This window comes from Rhinatrema bivittatum, chromosome 4 (genome assembly GCF_901001135.1).
Source record: "Rhinatrema bivittatum chromosome 4, aRhiBiv1.1, whole genome shotgun sequence".
In the NCBI taxonomy this organism is placed as follows: domain Eukaryota; kingdom Metazoa; phylum Chordata; class Amphibia; order Gymnophiona; family Rhinatrematidae; genus Rhinatrema; species Rhinatrema bivittatum.
The window spans coordinates 416,401,260-416,421,392 of record NC_042618.1 but is presented as its reverse complement, the minus strand read 5'-3'; the positions used below and the strand labels follow the sequence as shown (position 1 = coordinate 416,421,392).

Here is a 20,133-nt window from a genome sequence, read left to right as displayed (position 1 = left end):
GAGAAAGCAGGTGGCTAGCGCTGATTTTCAATTCTACTTTTGTAACTTGGCTGGTCAAATCCAGGTGCTGCAATAGCAAGCTTAAATGTGTTCAGCTGCTGCTCAGCTCTCTGTCCCCAAGCCGGATAGGCATTGGGAAACCCCCCTGCCCCGAGCCGCGATCTCCCGTCCCACCCCCAATCGCCAACATCTGGTGCCCTCCCCCATGCCTCATGGCTCCTGCTCTCCATCTGCATCCATATCTCTCTCAGTCCCCCACGCTCATCCCAAGTGACCCTCATCCAAGTTGGCAGAAGGACTTACTCTCCCCTCCTGACAGCTAGTTAGAGCCAGCTGAAAACTTGCCTACAAACAACCAGGTAAAATTAAATGATTATCTGGGCTACTCAGCAACTCTTTGGAGATTGGTTAGAAAAGCAAAGAAATATGCCCTGCTGCTAATAAGCATCATACAAAGGCAAGGGTAAGGGTAAGAGACCAAGCACAGTGCCCTTTTTCTAGTTATTGTCCCATTTCTCTTTCAGCAGTTTGCTAAAATCTGCATGCAAAGAAAATGTCTGTCAGGACGGAGCTAGGAGTCTTACTTTTTGTCCTTGAATTCCTTCTGGGCCCTTGGAGCCAACTGGACCCAGAGTACCAGGAGGTCCTGGTGCCCCATCCAGTCCTCTTGGACCTTGAGTTCCAATAACACCTGCAGCACCCTGAGAAAAGAGAAGAGTATTTTACTTTTATTTATTTCAAGTATTTCTAGACCGCCTAGCCAAAAGGTTCAAGGCAGTTTACAATAAGACACACAAGTCATATGGGATAAAAGGTTAACTAAAATGAAATAAAATCAGACCTCATGTGTTTATTTATTCTTGATCGTAACCTTTAACTATTGGCCTGGCACTACAAAATCTCAGTAACAGCAATGTCATCAGCTTTCCAGGTCCAGTGAGCTCAAGCCTTGCAATATTGCTTCCCTTTGTAAAACACTTGCAGGGCTCCTTTGGCACCAGATTGCTCATTGACAGTAGCATCTACCTCTTGGTAAAGCTGCCCAACCTGTGGTAAAACGTACCCGGTCCCCTTTTTCTCCCTGATCACCTTTGGAGCCCTGCTGGCCGTCAAAACCTCTGTCACCCTGTAGCAAGAAGAGAAGGAAGAAAAAGATATTTTAGGAGGCGTCAAATGGTTTTATGCTGACTGTACTATAACAATTTAGGGGTCCATTTTCAACTATCAGCTGGCAAGCAAAGTTAGCCGCATAAACTTGCCTTCCTAATTTTGCTGAGATATTCAGTGGCATGGCTGTGCCATTGAATATGCCCAGCTATGTCAAAGTTAGCCGGATAAGTTTATCCAGCTAATTTTATGCAAGGAACCTTTGGTTTTCCTTACCATAAGAGTGTATTAACTTGCTGGTGAGGTTCAGAAAGATTAGTGAGTAGAAGTCTTTGGTTGTGACTCTCCCGTGTGGCCACAGTAGATGGTATGTTCTAGCAGTATATAAACCCCGACCACCATCTTAAATTGTGGATGTCAGTTGGATTTCTTCTGGATGCTTAATTTCATGTTCCTTCCCTGCTGTGGGTCTGCCTTGCTTGTGCAGTCTCAACTTTTGATTATTTTTCCAGGGAATAAGGACTCTGTAAGGTTTTCCTTCACAAAAGACTGAGTAAAGAGAGTTGAAGTAGAGTGTCTTGTCCCTATGTTTTGGTCCACATTTTTTGGTGATTTTAGTATGTAAGAAGGATGTTTTTTTTTTTCCACCCTTTCTGTCTCTGATTGAGTTTCCTCTTTTTGAATAACATTTTGTCTGTGTCTTTGTTGACTGAGAACAGTAGGACCCAGGGACTCAGAATTATTTTGGATCTGGAGGAATACAATCTTTTGGCTAGAAAGACCCCAAGGCGTATCATCTTATCTTCAAGGAGGAATGGCTTTCCATCCATTGCATGAGAGAAGGAGTAAAGGTAATTTTTTCTGACACTTTGCAGTATGGTCCCAGGTGAGACATATTGGGAAAAAGAGGAGTAGATCAGAGCCTACTTGGAACTGACTGGAGGGAATGAGAACATTGAAGACTGAGAGATATGAGATATTTGGAACTTGATATTTAATTAACTGGGACTATATTCTTCCCATGTTCCAGTCTGGGCCAGAGAACTGGAAATTCTGGGAGAAGTTTTACCCTTTCTTCATTCAAAGTAATTGGAAGGAGATGGAGACAAACTACTAAGGAATGGGCTTGATTAAATTAAGGCTTTTGCTGGAAGAGTAAGGTCACAAACTTATTACTTTTATTTTCTAATGTACATCAATTTGCTTTAATCTCAAAGAGCTGTAAACAACCTTTTTCATCCATTTGATCAACTATCTGTAAGTAAAAGAAGTTGGAAACCATTCTGCTTCCAGCGTGATTTTTGCTGTTCCAGACTTAAGAGATTATCAGTGCTGTATATAAAAGGATGTAAAGGCCTGTGATTTTGTGATCCTTGCAAAAGGGCCTTGAAGCTAAGCTTCTCCCAACAGGGAGCCCTGGACCACTCAGAAGTTTAAGCTATCCACGGAGACCGGGACAAATAGGATCTGTTTTATTACTGTGTGCTCTTGGGGACAGTTATTAGGGTTCACCCACCAATGGGTTACATTTAGGACTGCTCTTGGCTGTCCTATAGTTATTGAAACATGTAACCGAAACTATATTGGCACTTTGTAAGATAGTATGACCCAAGTTAAACATTAAGTATATGTGCCTCTCTGTAAACCATTGTGATGGTGCATACCAAACGATGGCATAGAAAAGATTTTAAATAAATAAATAAATCTGCTTATGTCAGCTGGATAATTCTGCAAATTGCCATTTATTTGGCTAACTTAGCCAGATAACTAAACCACCCTTGACATAACCAGCTAACATTTATCCAGATAAAAAGCTGGCTAAGTCTGGGAGGGGATTCAGACCAATGGGAATTTAAATCCTGCAATAAGTCTGACTAAACCTGGCACTTAAGCTGGACAAACCACTTTCAATATTGACCAGTTACTGTATAAGATCTTATGAAGACATATTGTAGTGGGTTTTATATCTCCTAGAATTAGACCTAGTGATCTTGAAAGCTTATGTACAACAAAGTCTTTGGATAATTGTTACATTGATCCAAATAAAAGTTTCACAGCCAGCACGGAATCCAGGTTTCTCCAGAAACGTTCTGGCTAGTAGAGCTCGTCATTTTAACCTCTACAGATAAGTACATTGAGATAAACCTTACCTTGGGCCCAACAATGCCTTCTTTCCCAGGAATTCCTGGAGAGCCAGGGATACCTGGTTCACCCTAAAAAACAGATAAAACAGCAATTAATTGTGATTCTTCCAAAGGTTTTCAAAATTATATTGAGTGTGAACAAGGTGTTTCCTTACCGAGTCTCCCTTCCTCCCCGGAAGTCCTATTCGTCCAGGAATACCTGGATCTCCCTAGAGCGACAGGACATGAAGAGCAAATTACTGCAGCCTAGGAGTATGCATAGGAAAAGCTCTTCTGAATGCAAATCGTGCTTAAGGAATATTTATTTTATATGGTATGATCAACATCAGCTAAGTATCCCAGGCAGACCTCTGAATTAGGGAATCTGGATGGTATGGGACTTGTCCTGATTGTCCAAATATACTCATTTTTTAATTTTAATTTCATTTATATTCTGCTTTTTGGCACTTCAAAGTGGATTATATTCAGGTACTGTAGGTATTTCTCTATCCCTAGAGGGCTCACAATCTAAGGGCCTGGTTTACTAAGGCTTTTCTCCCATCCTATGTCTAAGGGGAAAATACTTACAGGCCGATTCAGTAAAGTCCGTGGGAGTGCAGACGAACGCCCGCTCTCCCGGCGTGCGCACTGGCCCTTCGCCGGTGCGCGCGATGCAGTATTCAAATTAGGTGGCGTGGTAGAAACGGGGAAAAGGAGGTGCTAGGGACACTAGCACGTCCCTAGCGCCTCCTTTTTGACAGGAGTGGCGGCTGTCAGCGGGTTTGACAGCTGACGCTCAATTTTGCCAGCGTCGGTTCTCGAGCCCACTGGCTCGGAAACTGGACGCCGGCAAAATTGAGCGTCCGGTTTTTGGCCCGACAGCATCCCTACCAGCAGATGGAGGCAGAGAACAAAAACTTTGAGGCACTGCTATATTATTCGAGAGGGTCGCCTGCAGTCCCTCAGTATTGACCTATACCCAAGCCAATGTGTAGACAAAGTTTTTTCCCCCATCCAGGGCAAACAGTTAACTCAGGGTTGGAGCCCCCCTAACTGGAGCCCCCACTTCCTAGAAAGGAACTGATAACTGCTTAGCCTAAGTGGCTCAACCTATTTACAATCTGAGAAAAAAACAGGAAATTCAGTTTTTCGGCAGCAAGGAGATGAGTCTCTGGACTGATCTGTTGTATTACAGGAAAGAAAATTAGCAGGTAAGAACCAATTTTCCTTTCCTGTTCATACCCAGATCAATCTAGACAAGTGGGATATACCCATGCACCCCTAAACTGGGTGGGAACCTGAAAGATCCACACGCAACACACTCTCACTGAATGTGGCATCTTCCTGAGTCCAAACATCCAATCGGAATATCTGGTGAAAGTATGAAGCAAAGACCATGTCGTGGCTCTGCATATCTCCTGGGGCGACACTAACTGACACACCGCCCAGAAGGAAGCTTGCACTCTAGTAGAATGCGCGTGCAGACCTACCAGAGTCTTTCGACCCCCTACAAATATAAGCCAAACAAATGGTCTCTTTCAGCCAACGAGAAATCGTGGCTTTAGATTCTTTGCCTCCTTTGTTCCACCGAACAACAGAAAGAGATGATCCAATTGCCAAAAACTGTTAGTGACTTTAAAACCGTAACAGAATCCGGCACACATCCAAAAGATGAAGCGCCTTGGACTGCAGCAAATCCCGAGACCACTCTGGAAACGCCGGCAGTTCTACAGTCTGATTAACAGGAAACGAGGAAACCACCTTTGATAAAAAGGAGGGGACTGTATGCGTTACCCCATGATTTGAAATACATAAGAATGGTTTTCTGCAGGACAGAGTCTGCAGCTCCAAAATCCATCTGGCCGAACAAATGGCCACCAGAAACACTGCCTTCAAGGTCAGGTCCTTTACCGACGCTCCTCGAAAGGGCTCAAATGGAGGCCTACAGAGCATTCTTAGAACCAAGTTAAGACTCCAATCTGGACATATCTTATGCACCGGAGGACATAAATGCTTAACGCCCTTCAGAAATCAAATGACATCAGGGTAAGAGGCAAAGGAGCCCCCCCGCATCATACCCCTAAGGCAACCCAAGGCTAACACTTGCACATGGAGTGAGCGATAGGCCAATCCCTTTGTCAACCCCTGTTGTAAAAAGGCCAAAATGTGAGGAATGTCCACACCTAGCAGGTCCAGCCACTGCTCCAAACATCAAGACTCAAAAACCTTCCAGACCCTGATATACACCAGAGAAGTAGAATGCCTTTTAACTTGGAGCAAGGTGTAAATAACTGCTGCCTGCTGAGGAAAGCTTCTTGCTCGTTGTCCACTCCTGAGACATGAGATGCTGCTATTACCTTGAGGAATCATTCTGCCCAAGCAAAGAACTGCTGGGCCTCCACAGCCACAGGATATTGAGGGGGTGCTTTCAGAAGGCGATGGAGTAACCAAACCGTCAGGAGTAGAAGAATCCTCCCTCATTGATTCTCTTCTGCTTCCTGGTTTGCCGACGCCAGCAATAGTTCTTCCTGAAGTCCCACGCCGCTGACCTCATCAATCAGCAACTCCTGCAGGGCATCTGGGATTGGCTCACCTCTGACTACTGGCAGTCGTATGTCGGGGTGGGGGTGGGGTGGGGGCTAAGGGAAACTTCCACCCTGGCAAAGTCGACTCTCCTCTAGGCGAAATCGCAGCAGGGGACATTGCCCTGGAATTCGCAGCTCCGAGAGACAGAAAGTTGATAATTAGAGTTTACTCGGTGAGTTGTGTGGAGATAGAGGGATAAATCCTCACTTTCCCCTTATGTTTTGGAGGCATCAGTTAGCTCGAACAGCTTTCTTTTCTGAGGAAATAGGAACGGCTCTATTTCTTGACTCTAATCAGGACGCCATCTTGCCCCTTTCTGATCAGCGACAAGAGCGCCTTCTGCAAGGGCCGCATATGAGAAAAGACCCATGGAACCAGATCCAACGTGGATGCCATGGAACCCAGAACCTGCAAATCCCAGACTTTGGGCATCCTCACTTGCATCTGCAACTTCATCACTCTGTCTGGGGTCAGGAACATCCTGCCCCTCTGAGTATCAAACTGCTCTCCCAGAAATTCTAGCGATTGAGTTGGAACCAAATGACTTTTTGTCAGGTTTATTACCTGACCCAGCGATCGCAGTCTGTCCATAACCCACTGAAATGACCAACCACACTCCTCCTCTATCTTTTCTTGGATGAGCCAGTCACCATATATGAATGAATCAGAATCCCCTCTCGCCTCAGGGCCGCCGCCACCAGTACCATCAGATTTGTGAAGGTTTGCGGCACTGTGGCTGGCCCGAATGGGAGATCTCGGAACTGGAAATGCTGCCCCAGCATCATGATCCTCAGAGACTTCTGATGATCCACCCAAATGGGAATAACCAGGTAGGCTTCCATTAGATCCAACAATGCTAGGAACTCCCCTCTGTGGACCGCTGTTATCACTGTGAGCAAAGTTTCCATGCAAAAATACGGAACCCACAAGGCCACATTGACCTTCTGTAGATCTAAAATGGATTGAAACATGCTCTCCTTTTTGGGAACCATGAAATAAATTGAGTAACTCCCCCATCCTTGCTTGGATAGAGGCATTGGAACAATTGCGTCTAACCTTAGCAACCCCAACAGCATATCCTGCACTGCCTTTTGCTTGCTTCGAGATGAACAATGGGACTCTAGAAAGGTCTCCCTGATGGGGCGTGAAAAGTCTAAGGTGTAACCATTTCTTACCACCTTCAGAACCTATTGGTCCGAGGTGACCTTAGTCCATTCTCCATAGAAGCAGGCTAATCTTTCCCCCACAGCCTCCACAGAGGAATGGGCCACCCTGGATTCATTGTGCTGATTTTTCTCCCCCAGTCCCCTGACCAGTGGAATTTATTTATTTTTATTTATTAAGGCTTTTATATACCGACTTTCTTGATACAAATCAAATCAATTCGGTTTACAATGAACTAAGCAGAATATACAATTAACCAATCAACAAGAGATACGGAGCATACAGTTACATTATAACAAGGAAGCCTTAACTTGGAGTAGGAAAATAAAGAAGGGGTGAACGGAGCAATAAATATATAAATAAAATGAAATAAAATATAATAAATACTATATACTGAAGAGGGGGCAAGGGGCCAACCTCTCTTTAATGGATATTATGCATGAAAAATTTGGAGAGTTTTGTTTACAGAGATGTGTGGTGGAGGGTCTGCGGGAGCCCTGAAAGGACAGTTATCTTCCCAGACTGCTTCTGTCTCAACAAAGAGGAATTCTTGCCTGAACGAAAATGTCTCATATTCCGAAAATGGGAATGGGCAGAGAAACTCTTCTTGCCACTCTTTTTATCCTCTGGCAACCTATTTCCTTTTGTCTCCCCCAAGCTTTTCATCAGCTAGTCCAGGTCCTCCCCAAACAGGAGTTTCCCTTTAAAGGGGAGATTATACAACTGGGACTTCCAGTTTCGTAACCACAAAAGCCTGCGAGCTGCCACTGCTGAAACCATGCTTCTGGCTGACGTACAAACCAAATCATACAGCGCATCCACCACGTAAGCCACTCCAGCTTTCAAATGCGCTGACTGCATGGAGCTGCTAGGTCTTGTGGAACCCTGCTTTTGGGTCTTCTGTACCCAGCATAAACAGGCCCTCTGCATCAGACTTTCACAGATTGCCACTTGGAAACTCAAGGCAGACACCTCAAACATCTGTTTTAACTGCATCTCCTGTCTACGATCCTGCAAATCTTTCAGGGCGGCTAACCTCACCACTGGAATAGTTGTGTTCTTGGTCACAGTGGAGACTGCCCAACAGGTCTAAGGTCTCTTCCATCAAAGAGTATAGCTTTGCCATCCCACTCCCAGTTAACCAATTTTTGAATCTTCTTAGGCAATGGAAAGGCAATAGGAGGACCCTGCAGACCATCCAGAACAGATTTACCTCCTTATTCTATGACTCTTCTTGAGCGACTTTGATCCCTAATTCCTCCAAAACCCATGGAATCAGAGGACACAGCTCCTCTTTCCTAAACATGCGGACGACTCTTGGGTCATCTCCCTCTGCCATCAGCATCTCATCCAGATCAGGGTCAGCCTTGTTCGCATTCAGATCAGTATCTGTATCAGCATCCGGATCCACCCCAATGGGATCGCCCCCTCTAGGAACACTTGCAGGATCTTCCTGCAGATCATCGAAATCATCCAAATCTCTTGGATCGTCTCAGTTCCCGTATCATGCCCCAGACCCAGGCACCTGAGCAAGCTCCTAGACCCTCCTGACGAGACCTTATTGGCCTCTTGGAAGGGAATTGTGGCTGGTGCTCCCTGGGCCGCTTCCCCCCTGCTCCCTTTCTTGCCAGAAAGACCTTATGCAGGAGGAGGACAAAATCCACCGAGAACTCCTCCGCATCTTCGGAGACATCATCATGTCTGCTCCCACCTGACTCTCCTCCCCTTCTATAGTCTACTGCTGCAGATGGCCCCTTAGGAGAAAGAGACCGGTGGAGAGTCCCTGGGCTCCCTGGAAGTTGCAGTCTTCTGCCTTCGAACGTCTGTGCCATGGCTGCACCTTCCAGTCCTCCCGGCACCTCTTCCACAGGCCCCAAAATCCTGGTGGCCCTTTTGACAGTGGCCGCATCAGCAGAGGCTCCCTCTCCCCCCCGGCACAGCCGGAGCATAGGGACACCTCATTCAGCCATGCGGACCACAACCTGCATGCCCTGCAGGCTGCCATGTGCTGTTTCAGCGCCATTACCACAAGGAGAAAGGCGGTGGCCTAGTGAAAAAAAAACACCCGGGTGCTTGATCACAGGCTGTGCCTGTTTCCTGCCCTCTGAGTGGCACAGCTGCACAGGCCTGACGAGCATGTGGCAAAAAACCAGCCTCGGCAACCTGCTAGTTAGCACCCTGGATCCCACAGTGGCCAAAGAGCAGTTCTACCTCTCACTCCTTTCGGCGCTGACAGCTCCCACTGATCAGAAGCACCCCTGCTGATGAGCCCCTCAGACCGAAGCTCCTGTTTCTTTCCTTTTCCTTTTTTTTAAAATTAAATTAAATTAACAATGCACAAGATGAAACAGAAATACTTCCCTGAAAGATGGACGACTGCATGAAGAAGACCTCGGAGGGAAAAAGGGAGCCGGTTTTTAGCTTTATATGATGTTTTAAGTTATTTTAACTTTGTTTTTCCAAATATTATGAATTTTTTGTTGTGAGCCGCCCCGAACCTTGGAGGGTGCGGGATACAAATACTGCAAAATAAATAAATACCTACCTCCTGAAGCAGCGGGCTAAAGTCAGACAGGGATAGCCAACCCCCCATATCGCCTGGCTCCACCTAAGGGATGGTCCACAAAGGTACCTAACACCTCAGGGAGCATGCTTCAAATTCTGTCTTCTTTCCTTTTATCTCTTTTTTTTTTTTTTTAAACAGACTGCAGGATTGCACCTCTACCATCTGTTGGAGACAGAGAAATACTGAGGGACTGCAGGTGGCACTCTCAAATATGTAGCAGTGAACAAAGTTTTTGTTCTCTGCCTCCATCTGCTGGTAAGGATGCAAAACCCACTTGCCTGGACTGATCTGGTTATGAACAGGAAACTGTAACTGTAACTGTAGTGGGAACTGGGAATTGGCAAGGACCAGGAGACAAACTGTACCTGGCTGAAAGTTATTATGGGACTCGGAGGAAATTGTTAAAGAGAACAGAATGAATCTTCCTAGAGCTATTCTGGATATCAGTGAGTGCATGAATTAGGGAAATACAACTGCAGCTGGGGACTGACAGATCCAGGAAGGAAACTGTGCCTGCTTGGGACTCAGTGCAGGGCTCAGAAAGTTTCAGCCTGCAGCTCTTCTGGATACTATTAGTACCGGGAAGAGACTGTGAAAATGGGAGAAAAAAATACTGAAGCTGTTGGATTTGAGTGAACTACTGGGGTAAGAACTATGATTTTTCCTGGGGTTTTCTGCTATTTTTACTAATGCTTTGTTTTGCCGAAATCTCAGTAAACTTTGTTTTGGAGTACAAGTTTGGTGTGGGCAGTTAGTTATTTCATGTATGTGTCCTTGGCCCAGTTTTGGCCCTGCATATTATCCTGCCTCCAGCTCACAGCTTGAGAGACTCTGTCCTTGGCCTTGGGAGAGCTGCCCCAAAGGCTGGGACGGTGACCCCAGAGGAATCAGGGATTATACACATTGCTACAATAATCACGAGTATGTTATGAATCCCCAGGGTCAGTCTTTATCCCCTTCAACAACCTTTGAAGGATGATTGTTATTACAGCTTTTAATTCTTCCTGTAGTTGTTTCAATGTTATTAGCTGATCTTGACTTCCAAAATGAAATATCAACTCCTATAAAAACAGACTTTCCATACTTCTTTATGCTTTCTCTAGGGCCATCCATTCCCTATAAGCAAAGTTTTCATAGATACTGTCCTAATCAAATTAACCAAGATCTCACCGCACTGCACTGAATGAAATCAGTTACCAGAAAAATGAACCTATTATGCAGATGCCCTCATTAATTGCATCATGATTAAGGGATTTCTTCATAACAATATACACATCAACATAAACACGCAAATAGTGCACCCACATCTGCGCTACATTCTATTTCTATTAGTACCTTTCATTTGATTTACACAGTAGGGTGTGCAGCGACATTTGTTCTTTTTGTTTTGTTTTATTGTTTTTAATTTCTTTTGTTTTCTTTTTTCTTTTTTTTTAATGAAAAAACAAAATTTTAAAAAGAAAAACAAAATTAAATTTAAAAAAATGTTGAGCTCTACTACTGCTGTAAAAATAAAAGCACTCCTGGGCTCTCCTCCATTCCTCCCCACACCCACAGACCTTCTTACCCTGCAGTTTGAAATATCTTCATGGGGCAGGAAGAATGCCCTGTTTCTCCTGCTCCACTGCTGTTGCTATTGGAAATGGCATCGGCAGACCACGGCCACTGCCATTGTTACATTTTGCCATATAAAAAGGGCACCAGCCACAGGTTAGGATGGCACTACTTTGTACAGCAAAAATTAACCATGGCGCTAGCCTTGGTCTGCTGATGCCATCTCCAATAGCAGCAGAAGCAATCAGGGATCATTCCAGTCCATGCAGAAATTTCAAACTATAGGGTAAGGGGGGAGAGTGAGGAATGGGAGAGTACCCAGGAGTGTATTTTAGTTCTGCAGCAGTGGTGGCAGGGTTGGCCTTCATATTTAAAGCTAAACAAAGGAAAACAAATACAATTTTGATTCTCTTTCATTTCATATTAAAAATGAAACAAAATGGTAAATTTTCATAAAATGTTCCCACTTTGTTTCAAACAAATGCACATCCTTATACTCATAACTGTTTAAAAATGTCTCTGTCCATCCTGTATTCTCTTACCTTATCACCCTTTTCGCCATCCTGCCCACAATTGCCTTTAAAGCCTCTTTCACCCTGAAATACACACAATAATCATAGCATTAATCCAAACCGCATTATAAACATGCCCGAGCATCCCTCCTTGATCACCTGTATAATATTTATGGCTCAGCAACAACAAGAAGATGAATATGACCACCAAGATACATTTCTTTTAATACCCTGTGCCATAGAATATGGAATAACTGCATCCTATCCTTAACTGGCTTGTCTCTTGATTGTAGTCTAGGGCTGATCTCACTATTCCTAGCTGGTAACACTATTTTGCAAATTGTAATGATGTTTTGTAATCATCTAATGATTACCTCTTCCAAATAGCCAGAACACAACTTTGATTGGCCATGATCAATAAAAGCTGCAGCTAAAATTTAAAGAGATGAAGTAAGGAGATTTAGGGTAAATTTAACTGAGGGAGAACCTTTATGGGGTCAATTTTCACACTGCCGGAATTACTGAAAACCAAGTGTACTTTTTGCCTGCGGATTCTGTTTAGTTTTCAAAGTGAAAATGTGTGGAACAGACCCTTGCACCTCCTTTTTCTATGGGTACTTTTTCTAACTAAAACACCTTGTGAACTTTGGAAAATACAAAACTACATGCATTGCTGCAGTCCCTGCCTGCCCTTATGCTGCCCCTGGGAACACCTCCTCTAAATGCAGGTAAAAGCACATGCTGTTTTACCCATGGAAATGCCTTTGAGAATTGTTTATTGGCAGTAAAGGAAAATTGGTTCTTAACTGATAATGTTCATTCCCTACCAGCATATGAAGGCAGAGAATAAAAACTTTTCAGGCACTGCTACATAATAGAGAGGGCCACCTGCAGTCCCTCAGGATTGACCTGTACCCAAACTAATATAGAGGAAAAAACTCTCCGACTCAATCAAACTTTCCCTTCTAGGGCGAACAGAGAACCCATGGTTGGATCCCCCTGAACTGGAGCCTTCACACCCAAATAAGGAACTGAAAACCGACTAGCTTTCTTGGTTTAAAATATATACAAGCAGAAAGCTCTGAATTTAATTCTAATCACAGCTACAACAGTCTTTTGGAACTAAAAGGACAGGCCTCTGCACTGTTCTGTGGTACTCCAGGAATGAAAATTAGCAGGTAAGAACCAATTTTCCTTTCCTTTTCATACCCCAGATCAGTCCAGAAAAGTGGGATATACCCAAGCTCCCCCACTGGGCAGGATCCCGAAAGACCCACTCTCAAAACACTCTCGCCAAACATCACATCCTCCCGCACCCAAACATCCAGTCAGTAATGTCTGGTGAAAGTGTGAAGCACAGACTATGTTGCATCTCTACAGATCTCCTGAGGCAACAACAAGTGACACTCCATCCAGGAGGCAGCTTGCACCCTAGTAGAACGCACTCGTAGCCCTAACGGGGCCGCACGTCCTTTATAAAGATAGGCAGAAAAAATTGTCTCCTTTAACCAGCGAGAGATATAGCTTTAGATGCCTGACTTCCTTCATCCACTGAACAGAACAAAGAGATGATCCGAGTGATGAAAACTGTTTGTGATCTTAAGATACCGCAATAGAATCTGGCAAGCATCCAAAAAATGAAGTTCTCTCGCCGGCGGTGTCTCCCACGACCAATTCGGAAAAGCGGGAAGATCCGCTGTCTGGTTCAGGAATAGCTCTCGCCTGGTTCAAATCTTATCTCTCCAACAGAAAGTTCTCTGTTAAAATTGGAAACAACCTATCTACCTCACACCCCTTACAACAAGGAGTCCCGCAAGGCTCTTCACTCTCCTCTACCCTCTTCAATGTATACCTCACCCCTCTCTGCCAGCTCCTCTCCGACCTTAAACTCAAATTCTATCTTTATGCTGATGATGTTCAGATCATCATTCCTATTCACAACTCCATTTCTGACGCCCTGGAGCATTGGGAAAACTGCCTTGCATCCATTAACTCCCTCCTTACCAATCTCCAACTTACCCTCAACACAAACAAAACTGAACTCCTCCACATATCCTCACACCCCCCTGACCTCCAGCCCAATGACCCTAAACTTAACCTCCTCACAGCTCAACCCTCCGTCGGGGACCTTGGTGTCCTCCTTGATCCCAATCTTAGCATGAAACCCCACATTAACGCTATCCTCAAAGCAGGCTTCTTCAAACTTAACGTTCTGAAGAAACTCCGACCCCTGCTATACACCCAAGATCTCCGCACAGTGATACAAGCCACCCTCACCTCCAAACTTGATTACTGTAATTCACTCCTTCTAGGGCTCCCCCTGTCTTCGATAAGACCTCTTCAATTATTGCAAAACGCCACCGCAAGACTCATCACCAACACACGTAAACATGAACACATTACCCCCATCCTCAAGGATCTTCATTGGCTCCCTATCCTCTCCCGCATACACTACAAAACTCTGACCATAGTTCATAAGTCCATTCATAGCCACAACTCCAACTGGCTCGACCTCCCCTTCACTGCCCCCCAATCCACCCGTACCACCAGATCTGCCAGCTAAGGTACCCTACATGTACCTTCATTGAAAACAGCTCATCTCTCCTCTACCCGCGACCGCGCCATCTCCATTGCCGGTCCAGCTCTCTGGAACTCACTACCTGTCCACATGCGCCTAGAACCATGTGCGATCAAATTCAAAAAGAAACTAAAAACTAAAAGCTCTCACCATCCTCACCTCAGTCTGCTCCCTCACAGGAGACCGCCCTTTTCCTTACATTAAGGAGATAATTACTTTGTAAATTGTTATTCTCTTGTTACGACATCTTGTTTTGTTATTTAATCTATCCTCCATTCTGCCTATGTTTAATTGTTTATCCCCTTCCCTGTTATATTCTCCCTGTTGATATGTACTTTCCAAGCCTTTCAGTTGATATGTGAACCGGTATGATGTCCCCACTAATACCGGTATATAAAAGTTTCTAAATAAATAAATAAATAAAATAACGAGGAAACTACCTTTGGTAAAAAGGAGAGAACCCTATGCAGCATCACACCATCATCTGCAATCCTCAAGAAAGGATCTCTATATGACAAAGTCTGAAGCTCCGAAATCTGTCTGGCTGAACAAATTGCCACCAAAAAACCATCTTCAAGGTGAGATCCTTCACCAATACCCCTCATAGAGACTCAAAAGGAGGACCACACAGCACCCATAGGACCAAATTAAGGTTCCATTCCAGATACAACTTCTGCAGTGGAGGCTGCAAATGCTTGACTCCCTTCAGAAAGTGAATGACATCCGGATGAGAGGCCAAAGACCTTCCCCACAACTTGCTTCTAAGGCATCCCAAGGCTGCCATCTGAACCTGGAGTGAATTATAAGCCAATCCCTTTGATAACTCCCATTACAAAAAAGCCAAGATGTGAGGGAGGTCCACCTGCAACTGATCTAGACCTTCCTCCGAACATCAGGACTCAAATACCTTCCACAAACTGGAATACACTAGGGAAGTAGCAGGCCTCCTAGCCTGCAGCAAGGTGGCAATAACCGGCTCAGAATATCCTTTCAGCCACAAGCATCGCTTCTCAAAAGCCAAGCTGCAAGACAAAAGTGATTCACCCAATCCGAAAAGATGGGTCCTTGTTGAAGCAACTCTTGTAGATGAACCAACCTGAGAGAGCCGTCTACTGAGAGAAGTACCAGATCTATGAACCATGGATGGCATGGCCACTCTGGAGCCCCCAAAATCACCCTTCCTGGGTGACCCTTATGTGAAGCAAGACCCAACCTAGGAGAGGCCAGGGAGGAAACATGTAGAGCAGGATCCCTTTCGGCCAGGGCATAACCAGATCATCCATCCCCTCAGACCTGAACTCTCGCCTGCGACTGAACAACTGAGCCACTTTGGCATTGTCATGTGATGCCATCAGATCCAGCAGTGGTAGCCCCACCTGGAGCAAATGAGGTTGAAGGCCTCCAAGGATAACTCCCATTCCTCTGAGTCTAGCCTCTGCTTGCTGAGGAAGTCTGCCTGCACATTGTTGACTCCTGTGACATGTGATGCTGCTATTCCTTCCAGATGCAACTCTGCCCAGACAAACAGCTCCTGAGCCTCCAGGGCTACCGTGCGAATCTTCATCCCTCCATGACGATTGATGTATGCCACCATGGTCGCATTGTCTGAGATGATCCTCACCATCTTCCCACGAACCTGCGGAAGGAACAACAACAGTCTGCGCACCGCCCTCGTTTCTAGGCAACTGATAGACCAGGCCTCTTCCGCTGGCGCCCACCAACCTTGCACTCTGCCCCTGACAGACCACCCTCCAACCTTTGAGGCTGGCATCAGTGGTCACCAACACCCAGTCTGGAATCTCCAGGTCCACTCCCTTTTCCAAATTGTGGGAAGACAGCCACCATGAGAGACTGGATCTGGATTCCTACTGCAGAGGTAAGGGAAGATGATAATCCTCTAACAATGAATCCCAATGGAATAAAATCACCCTCTGTAGCAGATGCATGTGAACAAACACCCACAGCACTAAATCTAGCGTGGATGCCATGGAGCCCACCACCTGCAAATAATCTCAGACCCTGAGCACCACAAGGTGTTATAGATAAGTTATTTGTGCCTGCAACTTCACAATCCTGTCTGAAGTCAGGAACACCTGGCCAATCCGGGTGTTGAATCGTATACCTAGGTATTCCAAGACTGGATGGGCACTAAATGCCTCTTTGCCAGGTTTATCACTCAACCCAGTGATTGCAACCTTTCCATGACCTGTACCTCCCCCATCCCTTCCTTGCAGGTGGAACTGGAACAATAGCTTTTGCAGTCGAAGTAGTATGTCCTGGACCGCCTCTCATTTCCTTCCTCCTCCAACTTTGCTCAAATGAGCCAGGTAAAGATGGACTAATATCCCTTCTCTTCTGAGAGCCGCCGCTACCACCATCATCACCTTTGTCTGCAGTACTGTCATCAGCCCGAAAGGGAGAGCTCAGAACTGGAAGTGCTGCCCTAACACCATGAACCTCAGAAACATCTGATGTTCTGCTTGTATGGGGATATGCAGGAAGGCTTCTGTCAGGTCCAATGATGCCAGAAACTCCCCCCTGCGGAGCGCTGCTATTACCATCTGTAATGTCTCCATACAAAAGCACAGCACCCATAATGACAGATTGACCTTCTGAAGATCCAGAATAGGCCGAAAGGTGCCTTCCTTCTTGGGGACCATGAAATAAATTGAGTACCTCCCCTGTCCCTTCCCTGCAGGCGGAACTGGAACAATAGCTTTTGCGGTTGAAGTAGAATGTCCCGGACTGCCTTTCATTTGCTTTGAGATGAGCAATGAGACTCCAGAAAGGCTTCTCTGACTGGGCATGAAAATTCTAAGGTGTAACCATCCTTTACCATCTCCAGGGACCCATTGGTCTGAAATGATCTTGGTCCCACTCCCCGTAAAAGTGAGATAATCTTCCCCCTACAGCCTCTATGGAACAGTGGACCCCCATGGCCTCATTGTGAAGACTTTCCTACTCTGGTCCCCTCACTGGAAGAGCCCTTAGAGGGTCTGCTGGTACCCCAAAATGATTGCTGCCTTCCCGAGGTCTGTTTTTGTCCGGATCCTGAAGCACTCTTGCTGGAACGAAACCTCCTTATATCCCAAAAAGCATGACAGGGAGGAAAATTCTTCTTGCTACTCTTCTTGACCTCTGGCAATCTGTTTCATTTTGACTCCCCCAGCTGCCTAATCAGATTAACGAGACCTTCACCGAAGAGCAGCTTCCCCTGAAAGGGAAGATTACAGAGCTGGGTCTTGGACCACATATCCACTGAACAGTTACGCAACCACATTCGTTGACGTGCCATAACTGCTGAGACCATACTTCTGGCTGACATGCGCATCACATCATACAGCATATCCGCCATGTAGGCTACCCCAGGCTCCAACCGGGCCACCTACATGGAATTGGCTGTCTGGGAGGAATCCTTCTCCTGAGCTTTCTGTACCCAGCATAAACAGGCCCTCTGCATGAGGCTACCATAGATAGCCACCCGCAGCATCAAGGCGGAGACCTCAAACATCCGTTTTAACTGAATCTCCAGTTTACTGTCCTGCACATCCCTCTGTATAGCCAACCTCGCCACTGGAATAGTTTTCTTTTTGGACACTGCTGAGACCGAAGCATCCGCTTTAGGAATCATCAACAGGTCCATAGTCTCCTCCGTCAGCAGGTATAACTTAGCCATCGCCCTACTGACCTTGAAGCCCGCCTCAGGAGAATCCCGCTCCTGATTTACTAACTTCTTCACCTTTTTGGGCACTGGAAAGGTCCTTGGAGGGCCACGTTATCCATCTAGAACCGGGTGCACCCTTTCATTATCTGACTCTTCTTGGGCGGCTTAATTCCTAACTCCTCCAGGACCCGTGGAATAAGTAGCCTCAACTCCACCTTCCTGAACAATCGGACAACTCTCAGGTCATCTCCTTCAGCCACTGGCACTTTATCCGTATCCTTGGTGTCCTTGTCCATGTCTGGATCAGCATCAGGATCAGCATCCAGATCCCCCTGTGGAATAACATCTATAGGACTATTATTTCCCGGATCATCCGCAGTATCCTCCTGCAGGTCATTGGACTTGTCCTCATCCTGAACTGCAGCATGCCCCAGAACCAGACGTCTGAGCAAGTCCCCAGATCCCAAGCCCCCAGAGCCTCCCGCTGGGGCCATCTTTCACCTTCTTAGAGGTGCGCCATGGCTGAAGGTCCAGGGACCGCTTCTTCCCTGCCCCCTTCCTTGTCAAATAGGCCTTGAGAAGGAGCAAAACAAAACTGCTGAGAAATCTTACATCTCCATGGAATCCTCGGCTTGTTTGCTGCCATTAAACTCTCCCACCCCCGTTTCTGATCCTCTGTTGCAGCTTGGACCATCAGAGATAGGGTAGGGGGGAGTCTCTAGGTGTCCCAGAAGCCACCTGCTTCCTACTGCACACCTCAGTTAAATTAGCCACATCGCCAATCCTCCCAGGGACCTCTGCTGCAGGCTCTTCTGACCTGGCAACTCTCCGCCTGCTGTTTGCCTCGGTATCCCCCCCCCCCCACCTGAGGCACAGTCCGAACACATTACGGCTGATTTAAACCGGCCATGCTGTGAGCCACCACCTTGCAAGATCCCCTGCAGAGAAGTCATTGCCATTTTCCCTGTGCATGTGGCCTGATTGCAGCACCACACGGTTAATCAAGCCCACCGAGATGCGTGATCACAGTAATCTTGCCGCCAGCGCAATCCACCCTCTTCAAACTGCTCTGGACCCCGAGGCATTCGAAGGCCTGATACTATCACACCCCATGGCTTGATCAGTTCCTGGTGAAGCCTCACACCGCCTGACAGGCCTTGCAGGAGAAAGCTTAGACTTTTTTTTTTTAAACAAATTAAAGGCACAATTCCCTTTCAGGAGAAAACCCTCAATAAAAAGGCATACTTCCCTGAAGGCCCTGGGGAGGAGACATGGAAGGAGAGAGGGAGCTAGACCTGGGATATCAATCCCTCTGGATGTTGCAAGCAGAGACCAGACAGGGATTACCAATCCCCCGCTCACCCGTCTCTAGCTGACAGATGGCCCACAAAGATGTCTAACACCTCAGGGAGCACCTCTTCTGATAACTTCTGTCTCTTTATTATTATTATTTTTTAAATTTCTCTCAGACTACAGATTTGTACTTCTACCATCTGCTGGAGACAGAGAAATACTGAAGGACTGTAGGTGGCACTCTCGGTTATTAGCAGTGCCTGAAAGGTTTTTATTCTCATCCTCCATCTGCTGGTAGGGATGTAAAACCTACTTATCTGGACTGATCTGGGGAATGATCAGGAATACAGACTTTTCCAGAACGGTAGTAAAAATAATGCAAGATGAGGTCACAACTCTTGGGAAGGAAATGACAGGGCCAGTGCATGCATATTTGGCACCCAGGGCGAACCTTTGCCATTCCCCCTATCTCCCCAACAACAACTGGCAGCAGTGGCTCCAACACAGAACTCCCTTCTTTGATGGTATTGGTGATGGTGCAGCACCTCTGTAGACCTCCCACTGGTAGGAATTTGCTGCCCCCAAAATCTAGGTGCTTTAGGCAACCACCTAGTTTGCCTAATGGAAGCACCGGCCCTGCTACAAGACAATCCATATTTCACATATATGTACTACTGAGGTACACAGCATGTGGAGCATACCAAATCATGTCCAATAAATAAGCAGAGTCGTTATTTCAGAGTGATAGACATGGATGCAGCAGTGTGAATGTAATTAATGAGCGGAGGTACACGAAAGAACAGAAAGAGCAGAGAGTGTCTCACAGTCATGGAAAAAGTATTAGGCATAGGGAATAACTGCTGATTATCACTCAAAAAGGCTAATCAGGCAAGTGAATATTAGGAGATTTAGTCTTTGGCTATACCCATGTTTCCAAAACATCTGAAGATCTTCCCTTTGCACTAAGCATTTGATAAGACCCACCA

General features: G+C 45.9%; 1 protein-coding gene across 1 annotated transcript in view; it reads right to left on the bottom strand.

The window, feature by feature from the left end:
• COL7A1 (collagen type VII alpha 1 chain) overlaps positions 1 to 20,133 on the bottom strand; it is a 350,074-nt gene that overhangs the window by 21,615 nt on the left and 308,326 nt on the right. The window contains exons 108-112 of the mRNA XM_029597520.1: positions 11,643 to 11,696; positions 3,407 to 3,460; positions 3,258 to 3,320; positions 1,064 to 1,126; positions 585 to 701 (exon numbers count right to left, since the gene is read on the bottom strand). Coding sequence (XP_029453380.1) covers positions 585 to 701; positions 1,064 to 1,126; positions 3,258 to 3,320; positions 3,407 to 3,460; positions 11,643 to 11,696 — 351 coding nt within the window. The remainder of the gene's footprint in view (positions 1 to 584; positions 702 to 1,063; positions 1,127 to 3,257; positions 3,321 to 3,406; positions 3,461 to 11,642; positions 11,697 to 20,133) is intronic.